Genomic DNA, 17,636 nt, shown 5'->3' with positions numbered 1-17,636 from the left:
CTGAAATGATACCCAAGAGTTTGGGTTTGATTCCACCCCCCCCCCCCCCCCCCCCCCCAGACAAAATACACTTATTCTGGCCAGAAAAACATCAACTTAACTAATTAAATTTCGAATAAGTTAATTTTTCTAGTCTCTGATTTATGAGTGAAATAGCAAAGCAACCTCTTCCCACAAATAAAACAATCTCTATGCTTCCTCCCACTCTCCTTGCCTCTATTTTGTGAGGCACATCCCTGCACTTCACCAACCAAAGTTGAAGTTAATGATTCACTCTATGCTGGAACTGAGAGCAGACTCCATCATGTCCTCTCTCCCACAGGGTGTCCCAGTGGGACAAGAGGAATGGGACTGGGAAAAGTTAAGTAGTCTCAAGTAGTACCTTGGGCCCTCCAACACCTCCAGACATATCTTTCTCATCCACCATGGATCTCTGTTGTATATAGAAGCCATCACCCTTCCAGTTTTCCCTCCCTGTAGCTTATTCCCACCTCCTTGCCCTCCCAGACCCCATTCCTCCTCAGCTCCTTCTTTTACCTGCTTCAACTCCCCCCACCCACACCTTATCATCACAGAACTATGGAATGGATTGAGTTAGAAGGGACTTTACAGCTCAACCCACCTTCCACTATTCCAGAGTACTTCAAGCCCCATCCAACCTGGCCTTGGACACTTACAGGGATGCAGGGGCAGCCACAGCTGCTCTGGGGAACCAGTGCCAGGGCCTCACCACCTTCACAGGGAAGAATTTCTTCCCAATATCCCATCTAATCCTGCCTTCTGTCAGGGTGAAACTACTCTCCTTTGTCCTACTCTGTCCATCCCAGTCTCTCATCAAAAAGAAGCCTGACTTCACCTTCCTCAGCTTTTTGTCACTGTTCCTATCCTGCCTCTTTATTCATCTCTCTTCTCAGCATCCCAAAATCCTACCTACTTCTTGTTTAACTCTTGTCCCTCTTCCCTACTGCACCATCTTTATGTTCTATGCACAGCCAATCCCAGCCTGTTTCAAATTTCTCCCAACTGCTGTCACATCAGGGCTCCCATTCTTACACATTTTCCTGAACATGTGGAGATGGCATTTGGGGACTTGAGTCATTGGTGGCCTTGGCAGTGCTGGGGGATTGCTTGGACTTGATGGCCTTGAAGAGCTTTTTCAAGCCAAAGGGTTCTGTATGGTTTCAACCCCTGCCAAGCAGCAGCAAAAACATCCCTAGGAGCACAGCCCTGTACCACGGGAGCTGCACTTGCACAAGCTGCAGCTTGTCCCTGCCTATCTCAGCTGATAACGTGATCCCTGGGCACAGGAGGATGCACACAGCCCAGATGGCTCTGGGAGCAGCAAAATGAGAATATTCAGTTTCCACAGACGTCAGGCCACCTCCGGCTGCATCCCTGCTGCACAGATGGAAACAGACTGCTCCCCATGCCCGGAGACTGATAATTTGGTCACATTTAGCCATATTATCAGCAGCAGAGCCCTGGCACAAAGGCCACCTGCCAAATTTCAGATTCCTAATGCAAAATAAGAAGTTACCAGGGCTCATTAAGTAATACATTGACAGCTGAAAGCATGGACAAAGGCATGTTAATGCTCCAGTCTCACCCCAGAAACCTTCAGTGAAACCTCCCCTGAAACTCTGAAAACACCAACCTGGGAAAAAAGATAGTTACTGAGAGAAGTATTCCTTGAAATAGTACACTAATCTTAAAAATATATATATAAATTCATAGTTATAAAGTTACATACCAGAACCTGTTAGCTCTCCTCTACACTGGGGAAAGCAACCTGAGCTGAAATGGCCATTTCAAAAACAACAGCAGCAATCACCACCATCGATTCTGGGTTTTAGCAGCATGAAGCATGAAAATATCTTAAATTTCAAAATCCTTTAGACCTGGAACCAGTGCCCCCACTGACCAATCTCACTGGTTTGCAAGTTAACATTTAAAAAGTTAAAAAAAGAAAAATCTTACTTCCTGGTGTAGTCTTGCAAGAATAATTTTAAAATAAATTAAAATGCTTTGATTGATTTTTTTTTTTTTTGAATACCAGGCTCTTGGATAGTTCCAACTTAGGGAGCACGAACTGCAAAGATGCAAAGAGCAGGAGCTCAATTCCACATATACCAAGAAGTGAGATTCTCAGTTCCCCACAACTTTACTCATGAGATATTTTTTAATACACTAAAAATAAACACAGTTAAATCGTGATTTACAGTGTTTCACCATTTACTACAGCATAAAGTGCTACAGTAGGACAATAAGGTTACTGCTACATAAAATACCTTATGATGCTATTTTGATGTCTGATGTAATTTTATTTAGAATTTCATAAATCAGAGACAAAAGATCACCAATACTTGTCCCTCTGGGGAATTCTTACATTTACTTGTTTACTCTGCTATTATAATTATTGTTATTATTAGTGAAATAAATTGAGTTCTGTGTGGTTACAGTGACCCAACTGTACTAAACGAATTGCAGGGACAGGACCTATGATTTGGATCATATTTTCCAGGCAGTTAAAACCACATTCATTTTAAATAAAAAATGTTTCAGCATCCTATGGCAGTCAAAAAGAGTTTCTGTGGTTTCAGTAGCTCCTTACCAGCTGGTACAATTACCAGATTTATAAAACTTTGCTCACTAAAATTAATCATAAAAATCACTAAATAAATGTGGGTTAAATGCCACAAAGGAAAATAGCCCATAAATGAACTGTACAGTCGTGGTTCTTATAAGAACAGTACACAGGATACAGCAGAGAGAAAAACAGGTTGATCTAAAATACAGCACATCTTTTTTTCTTCAACTTTTACCCAGGTGATGGAGAGAATAAAAAAATTCTGCTGTAACTGCTAAAATCTGGTATGTATTTGCATACATGAGGTTTATGAAACTGATGCTAGATGCTTATATTTTTACAGAAAAGCCCACACAGATTTTCTGACTCCCATCATTTTGCAGACCTTTAATACCCTCTTAGGCTGTAGGAGACAATGTGGAATCAATACCTAAGCAAGTATGAGATTAATTTCATACTTAATACTAGAGTTTTTGAACAGTAACTTGCTCATTCATACCTGAAAACATCAATTTAATTAAGTCAAAGACAAGGGTGAGGGGAATGGATTTATAAGTACGACTTTGAAACTTTTTTTCCCTTACACTTATTTCCCTCCTTGGGATCTGTAGGAATGTGTAGGAGAAGCTCACACAGACAGGCCTGCAGCACCTCACAGCCACCTCTCATTATCCACCTAAGAACCAAATCCAGCAAAACTCTGGACTCACAGCACTACTAACAAATGGAACCAGGCACTACAGAGAAGGAAAACACAACCACAGAGGAAAAGAAGCAGTTACTGCACATGTGACATAAAATTAAAAAAAAATGTAAAGAAAATGGCAGCAGCAAAGGCACAACTGAAAAAAAGATCAGTACAGGGTAAAAGAAACAAGGTGAAGTTTGTCTTTTTATTAAGATACAAGTAGTAAACCAATACCCACATTGCAATGAACACTACAACTCTGTTGGCAGGGTTAGCTGAAAGGCAGGATAAACTGGACAAGAAAACTTGATTTATGTTTTCATTCCACAGCTGGATCCTCATTAAGGAATTTTAGGGAAATCTTCCACTTTTACTCATCCAGTAAGGAATTTATTGAAAGACTTATTGAATTTATTTATTGTGTAAAGCCTCTAAAATGAATGAAGAGTGATAGGGGAAGAAGACTGAGGCAGGAATGATACCTTGCCTGCTGAATTCCAACTCGCAACAAGCCCAGTTTGTGAGAGGATAAATGGCTCCGTGACATGAAGCCTAAAAATACACATCGCACATGAACACCTCTGGTTCACGTGCACAGGTTCAAGGCGCACCAAAGTTGAAGGCAGGAAAAAGCTTCAAGAAAATAATTCAGTCATCTGTATGGTTACTGTAGGTGCTCCTAAAAGCTGCTTCCAAAAAGGTATTCCCAGGAAACGGCATTTAAATAATCTCTTCCTGTTTTCTACACACAGAGCTATACTAAATAATATGAAATTTCAGAGAAAAAACACTGTAAGTCTGGAAATTCACCTGGAAGAGAGTTCTGTTTAGAAACCCTGAAACTTGCTTTCAGCATTTTGCATTTCAACAATTTCACAAAGATAATAATTCACAAAGATACTAATTTCCCCAAAAGAGAATTTCTGTGTCCCAGTCAAAAAATTAAATTAAATCAGTGCAAATATCTCATGCAGTATCATAGTTATAGAAGCTGGGAAACTAGGACATAATTGTCCAAGGTATTCTCCTGCACAGATGGTCAAAGTCCATCAAAGCTAGTAAAAATTTGGATCCTGTTATATGAACAGCATAAAATAGAAATTAATCTAACAGAGAGACAGAAAAAGAAGTGCCAAGTAAGGAAGTAACATTTAGTATGGAAAATACAACTCCAGCTAAAGGCTGCATCACACTAGTTAAGCAAAGTTTTTCAAGAGAAATGAAAAATAAAAAAGGTTTCCTGTTTTTTTTCCTCTCTTCTAGGCCCTCCACTTTCATGCCAAACATTCAGCACCTTTGAGGCAGCCTGCCCAGCTATTACTAGGCTAATTTGTAACAGGGAACACCAAAAAAGACAGAAAAAGAGATATTTGCAGCAGTTTCTCTACAGCAGGGAGCGTGTTTGTTCATTTTGCTTGGGAAAAGTTTTGAAAGCAGTCTTCAGGTTCGTTCTTCTTACAAAAGAAAGATGTATATGTCATCAAATTTGGATGAGCTCATTCAGCCTCTGCTGAGGGAACAGATTTGCCAATTTATCTTCTTAGAAGTAAATATTTAGATTATTTTTAGAGCCAAAGGATTATTTACCGAAACAGCAACTCACCACTTCATGAATGGATCGGTTGAAGCCATCATCCTCTGTGAGGATCAGCAAAATGATAAGGGCCATGTAAACATGGTGTGAATTCCTTTCTTCAACGTGATACAGGATTTCAAGAATTGGCAGAACCTTTAGGGAAGGAAAAATGGGTTTATCAGTTAGTCTTCAAATACCTCAGACACTAAACAGAGGAGGCTCTAAAGGTCCCATGTACTGCCCTGACCTTGACAATTCATAACAACTTCTCCCTCTTGAAACAACCACCCCTGAGCAGTGACATACGGTGTCCAAACACCTTCCATCTGCTTCATTTTGTCACACAACAGAGTCTAAACAAGTCTTTTCTTGTGGTCAGAAATGGAATTTCAATCCCTAATAAATGAGATTCCCAGCCATAGCAGTTACCATAACTTCCAAATACTTCAGTCCTCCTCTCTACACTACAGGGAGAAAAAAATTGTTAAACAAGATTTTCACCAGTCCAAGCAGGAAAACAGTTGTGTCTACCCATCTGGGCTACCACAAGCCTGCTCTGAAAAGCCTTTTCTCCTCAAACCTAGCCAAGCACATCAAAGTTGAGGTGAAAAAAGGCATTTTGAGACATCAAAGTTAAATCCCATTTTGGTGTGTGAAGATAATACCAGAAAAAAAAACCAGTTTGGGTTTGGTTAAGACTCGAAGAGGCCTGTTTTTCCAATTTTAGATAATAAGCAGCCAAAGAGAACTGACTGATCATTACGATTAGAGTTCAGCCCAAGGTCTTGCAACATTTCCACCAGGATGAACAGCTTAAGCCAAAGCTTTGCAATAATAATGAAAATGAGATTTCATTGCAACAGCAAGCATACCTGAATGCTAGTCTAAAGTTAATCCAGATGCAAACATTGTCTCTCTACCAAATGAAAATTAGCTTTCTACTGGCTCAGCACAACGTGGCTTCCCTGGGCTGCAGATATAGGCCGAAATCACAAAAAAGCCCTGGAAAAAGGAACTAGAGAAAGCCCTCAGTTCCAAGAAGCTTCTAGACACCTAAAAATTTGCTGTTTTTCAAAACAGGCCAAATGCAGCTGGATGAATCATGTGAAACCTATTCTGGTGAGCAGCCAGGACACCAAGTGCTTCACAAGCCTCTGAAGTTACCAAAATGTTCTCTTACAGTCAACCATCCTCGAAGCAGTTGGGACATACTAAACCAGTTTTTATTAGAATGAAATGAGATGGATCTGAATGCGGCAGGCCACAAAACCGTTTGACACAGGCCTTGGTCAGGGTCAAGAGAAGATGATAACAGAAGCAGAAGGAGAATTTGATTACAGTAACATTGTTATTAATATTAAATCAATATTAAAATAAAATATTTTTTGAAATTACATGTGCAAACATTCTTCCCTTGCCATTTCGAAGGACCCTTCAGAAACCTCTCTTCCCAGTGAAAACTAGAGTACCATCTTTGTGTTTTCTGAATACCAGTCTTGAGTAAAGACCAGGTTTTCCCTAGAACTTCTAATTAGCATATAGACCCCAAAAAAATTGTCCTTTTCATTGGATGGGGAGAAAGAGAGACAAACACCACTGTGTTGGTCCACCACTCAAACTGTTTCCATCTCTAACAAACACTTGTATGTAGCTTTGCACTGTAAAAGCTCTGTCATTTCCAAGTCCAAGAGTTATTATAATAAGCTGGGATAGACCTGGAAGCAACATAAAACTAATGAAGAATTGCATTTACAACTTTGCAGGGAGAACAACAAAAGCCTTGCTAAAGGTAACCATTGGAACAACTTCTTAGTTTTCCAGATGGATCCCAGATGGAAGCACAGGATGGTTTGGGTTGGAAGGGACCTTTAAAAATAATTGTGACTCAGTCTTGTTGTGTCAAACCATACAAACCACTCTGGCAAAACATACTCCTTCAGAATGGCCCAAAATATCTCCTCTGTCTACACATATTAATACTAATTGTAAGTGAAAAAGTCCATTCATGTTCTCAAGTGCTCCAAGTCCTACAAGTGTGTGGCTGCAAACTACATTTAAAAATACATGATACTGAGACATTGCAGCCATTCCCCTACAAGCCAATATGTGAAAGTGCTGTTGCTAAAGCTCCACACTTGCTACTGGACACACTTACTACTGAAGAGTAGTCTGGCACTCCAGATCATGGCAATCAGTCCTCCTGCCCCAAAAAAACCTCTGTTGCTTCCAAAACCTCCACTCATTTGGCCACGTTTCCCTTTCCACTCCTCTTGCAGGCTCTGCGCCATCTACACACTGGACAAAACTCAAGGAGGCATATGGCAACTTAATTCTCTCTTATGTGCCATTTCTGCATGGAACCAGAATCAATTCATACACTTTCCATAATCCTTCCTCCTTACAACACTTCTTCCTTTGTATACTGATTGCTGAGGTGCACACACATCTTTAGGACAAGGACTACTGTCCTCAAAACAAAAAACTAGTTAACAAGCCACTGCTTCTATAAAAAAGTTATAATAAAGATTCAATTAAAGTTCTAATCGTATCAAAATGTAAAATTTGAAATACTCTTGGGGAGAGGAGTCTTGTGAGGAGTCTTGGGGAGAACCTGGAGGAGACTTTTCTTCAAAAGAGGAAGACTTTTAGGTAGTTTCCTTGAGGAAGTCTGGGGCTGAAACCTGGGTCTCAGGTCTCTAGAAGAATTCAAGGAACCCTGAGAGATGCCTGGAAGGAGTCCAGGAGGATTCTGGAAGAGATGGATTCCTCTAAAAGAGAAGAATCCTCTCAGTTAATATTTTAATTATATTAAAATTTATCTAGAGTTTCAACCGAAATACATTTCTATACTTCTATGCTGCATACATACATTAAAACTTTTATACCTATCTTCTTATGCAATGGTTTTGTCCGACCCTATACAGAGAAGAGAGCCACCACTTCTTTTGAATTGCTGACCCTTTTTTCGTAGCCATCACACTACCCCTACTGCACCACTAGTAACAATCCTCCCTCAGGAGCAGCTTTTAACTGGCTGAAAGAAACAGCCACCATTAAAAAGTTACTTTTAATCCCCAAAACAAGTGGCAGGTAAAAACAGACACTGAAAATTGCAGGTGCTATATCTATTCCAAGGTTGGTTTCCCCAGTAAAGTTTAAAAATAGATTGTCTTTAGTACTCAACAAAATACAAGCAGCAACCTGCTTAAGACAAATTTATACTACAGGAAAAAATATTGCTGTAGCATCAGCTGATATAAATACACCATCATGTATGTTATTTCACTCCAATCAAGTTGAGCAGCAAAAAAATCTCAACTCAACAGCCAAAGAAAACACACCTAATAGCTCATTTCTTTCACGCAGAAATCTAACTGGTATATTTACTTGCAATACTGGCGCTAACTGCTCTTTCAAACAGAAGAAGGCTTGACAGACTCCCATCCACAGACCAGAACAATATGCTTATCAAAAAATGTGCTAACTGCCCTCTGTTTCATCTGACCCACCACTTTCTGGAGGATCCCTGCAAGCACTTTGAAAAGGACAGCCCAATACTAGATGTAAACTTATCTAACATCAGGTATTTAATCAGTTTTTTTAAAAAGTGAAGTAAAGGAGGACACACAAAGATCCTAATCATTTTGCCAAGCAGCATTATATTAAAAGCAAAAAAAGTCCTTTATTAACAATAAAACACAAAGTCCAACAGAAGGGGAAGGTATTCAGCTGTAACTGGCAGAGGGAGAATCATACAAATGAGGAAGTGAGCTGAGACAGTATCTGTTATACCAGCTAAGAAAAACAAACTTTTAATTTACAAGTTACGCTAAAGTTGAAAAAGAGCAGAAACACATTTCAAGAAATCCTTATGAAATGTTATAGAGCACCTTCTGGCGATGCTTCCTGGGACACAAATTAAAACAGGGGAAAACACAACATATGGGATGCACTGAGTGCAGCAAAACGGGAAGAACCTGCAAAACCCCCTAAAGTCTAGGATGTGCTCTGAGCTGCTTGTGGACGTGATCTCTCACACAGCACCTATGTAGCATACACCCCATTCATCCAACTGCCTCTAAACAAAGAGGCCACTGATTTACACCACATGCCCCCAGAAAGTCCTCCACCCTCATTCAAAGATCATTTTGACTCTGGATTAATGACCTTACTGTTTTCCTCCCATATATCCGGATGGTGGGAATCAATCAACCTCCAAGCTTTAATTCTCACCATCCCTCTCTGCAAGCAGAAATTCCTGTTTTTTCAAGGATTCCCCTTTATGAAGGCACATACACATCCCGAGGTTCCCCAAGCTCTTCTCTGACCAGCTAGAGTTAGCTTCCTAGACCTCTCACAGTGTTATTGTTAACTTTAAAGCAAAAAAAACCTTCCATGTTTCTCAACAGGGATCCAATTTTCAATAGTCTGTAACTATTTTTAGTTACGGACTATTGGAAGTACAATCTGGAAGTACAACACCAGAATAGTACACAGTATCAGCACCACTCTTGACATACAGGGAAGGTAGCTCCAGTACTCAAGTCCCCTTATCTCATTATCAAGTCTTATTCACCACAGGACTGTAGTTAGGAGGTCATGATTTCTGCATCCACTAGCCCTCCCAGCCCTGTCAGTAACTTGTCAGTAGAGATCACAAAGAAGCAGCATGAAGAGCAAAATAAGAGCAGTTTCAATGTTGGTATTGAAAAAAAAAAAATCAAAATACCCACTAAAACATGCTGTTGACTTTTCAGCGATGCTTTTCTGAATTTTTCCAGCTTTTCCCAAGAAGTGTTTAAAGTTGCTGATAATTTCTGGGATTTTCTGACTAATTTTTTTTTTTTTAGGTGATAATATATGAAAAAATCTTGCACTGCAGAGTATCTGAGTACCTGTATCTTGACTTGTTTTGACAGATGCACCGCACTGTTTTTCTGGAAGCTTTACAGTGTATCAGACATCATAATTATAAAACAATGCACACACTTGTCTAGAGCAACCTGGGATAGTGGAAGGCATCCCTGCACATGAAAGGGGTTGGAACAATATGGGCTTTAAGGTTCCTTCCAACCCAAACCATTCTAGGATTCTATGCTGTGAGTCTACAGATACAGCAAATTATTATGGTTAGCAGCTGTTAACTTGTCACATCACACACTAGCACCCCCAAAAATTAAATGTGGCCATTTGCTCACGGAATTCATGCAAAATGACTCAGCCCTTGCCTACATAATCTGCCGTGGACACAGGAGTTCAGTCTTGAATCAATTCAGCATCAACCATCTCACCCCAGTTTGCCAACAGTGGCGTCTATCAACTCCGATTTTAGCAATACATCTGCTAGGACTTGGACTGAAACCAAACTCACTCCATATCTGCCATCAAACAGGCAAGGGATCTAATTACCTGGCAAGATTTCAAATATTAAAATGGAAAGGGTCCTCTATTCTGCTACCAATTCCCCTAGACAGCCATTATCTTATTAAAGGAATACTTTTTAATAAGTAAGATTTGTTTAAGTGGTTTGTGACATTACTAAAGTGGGGAGCATAAGCTAATTTATAACCTACAAAACCATACCAGGTGTCTGTTATATTGGCCATTAACCACAATACTATTTGAGCAGCTAAAAAGGCACTACAGTTGTATTTCTAGAAAATCTCTGAGCTGCTCCTTGAGGAGTTTTAGTCTTAGGTCAACCCTGTAAGACATTTGGCATGTTAGTCCAGTTATAGCTCATTTTGTTAACTATTACTCCTGAAAGCACAAAGACAGCTTGTACAACTTTTTGGCCTGAATATCCAAAAGAGGTAAATAAAATAATGAATGGAATGATATCTGCTACCAGTTTCTCTACACAATGATTAGAAGTGGGCAGGTTTGACCTGGGTCATGATAGTGGCACAGAGAAAGAGGGAACTCAAGATGGTCTTGTAGCTTTAGCAGTACCACCCTTGACTGCAGTGACATGTTCAGGAGCACACTCCTGAGATGATGTAACAAAAATGCACAAGTGAGCTAGAACTGGCAAATGAGTGATCCAGAACCTATTGCTCCCACTGCAGAACAGACGCCACGGGCAGCTGGCGACACCCAAGCTTGCAGGGCCAATCCCTCATGAGGAGGATAAAGGAGGCAGAGCAAGACTCACCAGGTTCTCTATGTCTGTCCGTGCCAACACGTAGGTGCGCACGTTGCTGTTCTGATGCAGAAGCATGTATAAGAGAAGAGTGGCTTGATCAGATTTCTGCTGATCACATAAAGCTGTGTACAAACTGTTAAAGTTAATCTGGAAAGCATGTGGATTTGATGATGAAAAAGCAGTGTTATCTGAAATAAAGAAATAAAAGAAAGTCTTTAACAAATACATTTATCATTCATTTATTTGTTAACTTTATAAAATCTCTGGGGGAAATATTTAATACACCACAGAAAGGAGGAAATAAAAATCACCCATGACTCTTATTACCAATGGTCATAAACCATAATAAAGTCTTGTAAATCTTCAGTTGTGCCAAAAAGCTGAGGTTGTCCTCCCATATGAGCTTCAGTAAGACCCCAGTACCTGCACAAAATATTCACTTTTCTTCATAAAACAATTTTGTCCCTCTATATCACTTCCATTGCTAAGAAGGAATATGATCCCAGGAGCTGCTGGAATGGAGGCAGACACAAGGTCTTCTCTGGAAACAATATACCAATGATTAACTTCCAAAACCTGCACATCAAACATACAGGTTTATTCTCTGGCATTAAGGCAGAGTCTCTCCCATCCATCCCTCTCTTGGTATAAAAGGATAAAGGGTGGATATTCATAGGTCAAGATTACTGTGATATCTCAGTGAAACATAGGTGTCAGGACTTTAGAGGTGTGTGGGGGAGAGTTTGGTGAGTTAAGTGATGTAAAACATCACATTACATTGTCTGACATCCCTCAAAGTAACTGCAGTTTGTTCATAATCGCAATATACTCTTGTGCCAGGACTGGAAGTGAAAACAAAACAGATCTCTCTGTTCACAGAACCTTTACCAGCCTCAACAAAAACATCCATCTGCACAGATCCCTAAGGTCTAGAAATTCCCTGTGGAAACAGAAAAAGCTAGTACTTACAGGGGGCTTTTGAAGAAGATGGAGAATGAGACAATTTTTATATGGGCAAATAGCCATAGGACGAGGGGGAAGGATTTTAAATTGAAAGAGAAGACATTCAGATGAGAGATCAGGAAGAAATTCCCTGTGAGGGTGATGAGGCCCTGGCACAGGTTTCCCACAGAAACTGTGGCTGCCCCTGGATCCCTGGCAGCGTCCAAGGCCAGGCTGGACAGGACTTGGAGCAGCCTGGGACAGTGGAAGGCATCCCTGCCCATGGCAAGAGAGTTGAAACTGGGTGATCTTAAAGGTCCCTTCCAACTCAAACCACACTGTGGTTTTATGATTTTAGGACCATATTCTTATTGAAGTTTGCTAAGTAGCTTTCAACACAGAAGAGCATGGCAGTCATCATGTATTTTGAACAACATTTCCACCCACTTTGGATGGAAAAAGTGCTTGGAATTGCTGCAGGAGCCCTGCAGGAGTCCTGGCTGCCATTGGTTTTGTGGGGCCCAGCAGACAGTGTGCCGGGGAGCCATCATTCCTCTTGGCCAGGGCAAGGGGGGACAGCTCCAGCCATTGAGCTGGAGGCAGCAGGAGGCCCTGGAGCAAACAGAACTCCTGCCTGCAGGAGTTGGGAACCACACAGAGACGCAGCCCTGGGGCAATGGAAACCCTGCCTGTCCCAGAACCACACACCCGTGGGTGCAGGAGAGACTCCAACCTGGCCTTCCTCAACTACTGACCATGACTATGGACCAGCTGGTTTGGGACCTTCCTGCTTTGGGCAGGAATTTCCCTTCAGGAATAAAAACCTGGATGTAGACAGCAAAATTAGAACATTTCAGTCCTTGGTGCCACAGGTCATTAGCTGAGAAGCTCCCCTTGGCTTTGCAGCTTCATTTCTGTGAATGTTTAAGCTGTGCCACTGGCATTTATAGCATTTCACTATCAGTTTTGTTAAAGGATACTAAAAAGTCCAGTAAAATAAAAATCTAAACAGAATTAAAGAAACTTACCAGCAACACCAGCATATCCTGTATTATTCTGCAGAACATTAAGCTGACCAACAGAAAAATGAAACTATTCTAAATGTACAAAAAACCCCTATCCTGCATTCTTCTAGTTTTGTCCCAATTAAATTATAGAAATTTATTTTTTTTAAATGCCAATTTTCCTTTTATAGTATATATTATGACTGCAACCAGCCTCTTTTTTTTCCACATTACTTTCCTCTTACAAACCCCTTAGAATGTTCACAGAAATCAAATTTAAGCTCAATTATGAGTATTGCTAGTGGGAACAAGTTTCTGGGAAACAATAAGTCATTCTATCAACAAACACATGTAGAGAAAATATAGCTTTTCATGCTACATTTGACACAAAATAAGTTATTTCAAAATTTTATCATGATTTATGTATAGTGTGCTTTAACGAAATACATTACTGGCTACTGGTAGTATGAAACAAAGTCAACCAAAATGCAACATTAAAGAAAGAACAAAACAAGAACTTTATCAACAATTTGATCTCAGCCACCTGTAAATGGTATCCAATAAATCTAAGAAGCATGTTAGGACTCAGTATTCTTCTTATGTGAACAATCCTCCACCTTCACAACCCAATAAATTTTCCTAGGTAATGGTGAATTAATTTAACCTGGTTAAAACTTAATGGATAAAGGAATACAAAAACTCCCCAGAAGAAAGTGCATAACTCAGGACTTTACTGTGGCTTCACAGGTTGTCACACAGCTCCTGAGCTCTGTGCACAGTGCCACCCTGCACAAAGCCAATTAAAGGTAAAACCACATGGCTCAGATTCTGAGATTTAAGTATGGATAAAGTACACACGGAAAATGGTGGACTCCCCATCCCTGCAGGGATTTAAAAGCCATGTGGATATGGCACATGGGGACAAAGGGTGGTGGTGGCCTTGGCAGTGCTGGGGAATGGCTGGACTTGGAAAGCATTTCCAACTTAATGATTCTGTGCTTCTGTGAAAGGTACAGGCTGCATACTGAGCTATCTAGATAGCTCAAGCTGTATTAGGGCATTCCCATGTCCCAGACAAGACCCTCTGTGAGTCAGTGCCACATGGCACCTGCAGTTACCTGACACACAGACTGGAACCTGCCTTCTCAAAACACAGACGAGCACCAAAACAACTCTGAAAACTTCTCACATACACAAAACTCATGGAAGTGTTTATGTTAAACATTTTTTCTCACATTTGAAATACAAGAATACAGTCAGCAAACCCAGGTAGCAATTTAATTATTTACCTTTTCTAAGGACTATGACTCCAGGACAAAAAGTGCTACAAATTTTTAGGGGACACCTGCAGACTCTTGGATAACCAATCTACTTATGGGTTAGTTGTATGTATATTTTATGAAATTATAGAGTCACAGAATCATCAAAGTCAGCAGACACCTTCAAGAACCTCTAGTCCAGGAAGTAAACTGGACCACGATTATGAAGCTTTCTAGTATTTCTCAAGTCAGAAGAATAAAATATCCTCCCTCTGCCCTCATCACTAAGTTCCAGCAGCTGAGGAACTCTATCTCAAAAGTCCCAGAAAAAAACAAGTTATTACTGCTCGTCCATGGGTGTGCTGGAAGGACAACAAATCTTGGAAAGAGAACCTCTAAGCAATCACAGCATCTTAAAACTCCACTTCATCAGTTCAGGCTCAGAAGTAAGAACAGATACAAACCTTGTGTGTTCTTGAAGGACATGATGGCTTGTCTGTAGGGGTTTGGGGTGTCTGGAGTGTCAGTCAGGTTGGCCAGGACGAGCAGCAGCAGCAGGCTCTGGCTGGCCAGAGGGGAGCACTGCTCCAGCTGCGCCGGTGCTTTGCTGCCCACCCCACCCAGCGTGAACACTGTCCACAGGCCAGCTGCAGAGAAAAAAACAACAATAGCAGGTTTGGTCATATTTTAATAAACAAGACTATTTTAAAGTGTAGGTTTAGATTAGATATTGGAACAAAATCCTTCCTTGTGAGGGTGGGGAGGCCCTGGCACAGGTTTCCAAGAGCGCCTGTAGCTCCCCTATTCCTGGCAGTGACCAAGGCCAGGTCGGACGGGGCTTGGAGAAACCTGGGACAGTGGAAGGTGTCGCTGCCCGTGGCAGAGGGTGGCACTGGATGAGCTTTAAGGTCCTTCCAGTCAAACCATTCTCTGATTTCACAATTGTATATTGTGCATGTACAGCTCCAGTAGTAAGGCATAATGTATAAAGCCAATGTAATGTTCCCAGAGGCTGCTTGAAAAAACTCTCACCATTACATTGCTTAAACTTTGATGATTGGGCCTCAAATGCAGAGTCATTTTCACACTTACAGCACTAAAAAGAATTAACTCCAATACTAAACTACTGCATTTGAAATTCCTGTTCCTAATTACAGCAGCGGTGGTGAAACCAGATGACCAGCTACATGCCCAAATACTGATTAGAGGAGAAGAAGCATCATTAAAGGACTCCCCTCATTCCTCTCCAGCAAGTCCATTAGTCCTTGCCACTACTCATGGGCATGTATAACAGAACTGGAAAAAACTAAGAAAAGCACAAAAACTGAAACAGAGATGCTGCAGACTCAGCATTACTGGAGTACAAAGTCAGAGGAAAGGATAAAACCTCTATATTTATCACATCTGGATTCTTGATACATTCATTCCGAGGGGATAAGAAGCAGCCCCTCCCAATCACACAGTATTAGATTCACCCCAAATGCCTGCCTAACAGTTCATTTTTTTGAGTATATCTTGAAATTTTATGACAGAGACTAAGCATTTAATCAAATTATCCATTTAACAGGTCAAAGCTTTGAGTTACACAGGTTAAAAAAAATAGTAAGTTTTACTTAAAAAAGGTAAATTCTTATTTCCTCTTTTAATTAATGCCTAAATCAAAAATTAAATGCAACACATGTTTTAAAGAAAAAAAGAAAAATTAAGAAAGTTTTGTTTCCAGTCTTCTAGTTGTCAAGATTCAAGGTGTAAATGATAAAAACTTGTAAGCCATTTGAATGCAAAATACTAAAGTATAACCAGTTGAAAGAGTTTCAAGTACTCTTAGACCTGCAAAATTTCAAGCCATCCAATGATTATTTTTCTTCAAATGTAAATATACAGTCAGATTATGTAACAAACCAGTGCTTCCTCATTAGGACAATTGCAGGACAATTACTGCCATGTCATAGGCAAGGGGACTAATGCCACTCAGTGTTAAGCAGCTTGAGAGAGTTCTTATAATAAAAAGCACTATAATCACAATGTTCTTAGCAAAAATTTCATGTTACATTAGTAACCCTTTATCACCACGTTTTTCACCCACAGTTCTTATCAGAATGAATGATGTTGACCATGAAGGTTTTCACATGGATTAACCAGAGAGGTAAAATGCAAAGAAACTATTTTTAAAACCCTGAAACAGTTGTATATTTATCATCATATGTTAAAGAAACTAAAATTCATCAGATTTCCATTCTTAAATTTTAGTGTAGTTCTTGTTTTTAATTTTCTACCACCCCATCCTTCTGTGGCTGCCATCTGCTATTACGCCTTCCCTCAACAGTTAGGAAAAGAGGGATAGGGTCAAAACACCAGTGATTAATCTGACTCTTACACCAGGGAGAACAAGGTCATGATGTCCAAGAGATATCTGCACATGAATATGTGGCCCAAGTACCTCCTGAAGTTCTCTTGTGTGTTGTCAAGTCGTCCAGAAAACCAACCCCATGTTACAGGTTCATAACATTCCTTTTAGTTGCAAGGGCAGTGTCACATTAGGTGCTAAGTATTTGCTGATGCTTCCAACATGCTCAAGTTAAAAACATTTTAAAGGAAAATATTATTTCTGATCATAAACATCACATTAAGATGCTAAATAGGTAAAGAGCCTGGGAGGACAGAGGAACGGGAAGTTTCTAGATCTATGTAGCAGTATGTTCACAATATCTGAAATATTACTTTGTTAAACCTAATTTTATATTTATGCATATTTCAAAATTAAAAGACTATATTTAACTTCTTTAACACACAAAACTTCTCTTAGAAGCTTTCCTTTATATTCTTTTGAGATCTGAAGTTAATAGAAAACATAGAAGAATAGACACTGATACAGTGTGGACAGAGTAATATTTCAGATTCTGCTTCTTCAGAACATCACAGGGAAAAAAAAAACAGAATAAAAGGAAGAAAATTTCATGCTTAAAAGCAATGAAGGCCAGGTTGGACAGGGCTTAGAGTAACCTGAGATAGTGGAAGGTGTCCCCACACATGGCAGGGGTGAGAATGAGACGAGCCTTGAAATCCCTTCCAACCCGAATCATTCTAGGATTCCATGATCCCATGATAGCCACAGATGACTGCAACAGTACTAGTTCTGCCTGGCATCATTACAGGCATGAAGTGAAATTTGCCTAAATACTTCAACATATAAACTGGATTTCTTTCACATTGAGGTTTTTTTTTTTAATTTTACTTCTATCCTCTGGTCATTTTTTCCTATACCACAAGAGAAATACAAATTCCAGACATTTTTGTAAAGCTTTCTGCATCTCTGGGAGGTGGCAAAGATAAGTTAGGGTTCTCAAAACTAAACCACTAAACTGCAAAAAGGAGAGAAGGGTAGATTATCTGAAACAGAGTCATGAGGCATACTGCTTCTGAAGATTTATAAAA

General features: G+C 40.1%; 1 protein-coding gene across 3 annotated transcripts in view; it reads right to left on the bottom strand.

The window, feature by feature from the left end:
- Window positions 1–17,636, bottom strand: part of DYM (dymeclin) — a 210,978-nt gene that overhangs the window by 118,663 nt on the left and 74,679 nt on the right. For all 3 annotated transcript variants that reach the window (XM_084224957.1, XM_084224955.1, XM_084224956.1), the window contains exons 9-11: window positions 14,666–14,848; window positions 11,006–11,184; window positions 4,879–5,004 (exon numbers count right to left, since the gene is read on the bottom strand). In XM_084224957.1, coding sequence (XP_084081083.1) covers window positions 4,879–5,004; window positions 11,006–11,184; window positions 14,666–14,848 — 488 coding nt within the window. The remainder of the gene's footprint in view (window positions 1–4,878; window positions 5,005–11,005; window positions 11,185–14,665; window positions 14,849–17,636) is intronic.

The sequence above is a fragment of the Fringilla coelebs genome (assembly GCF_963513975.1).
Source record: "Fringilla coelebs genome assembly, chromosome: Z".
Taxonomy (NCBI): domain Eukaryota; kingdom Metazoa; phylum Chordata; class Aves; order Passeriformes; family Fringillidae; genus Fringilla; species Fringilla coelebs.
The sequence above is the reverse complement of the archived record's forward strand: the minus strand, read 5'-3'. Positions and strand labels throughout refer to the sequence as shown.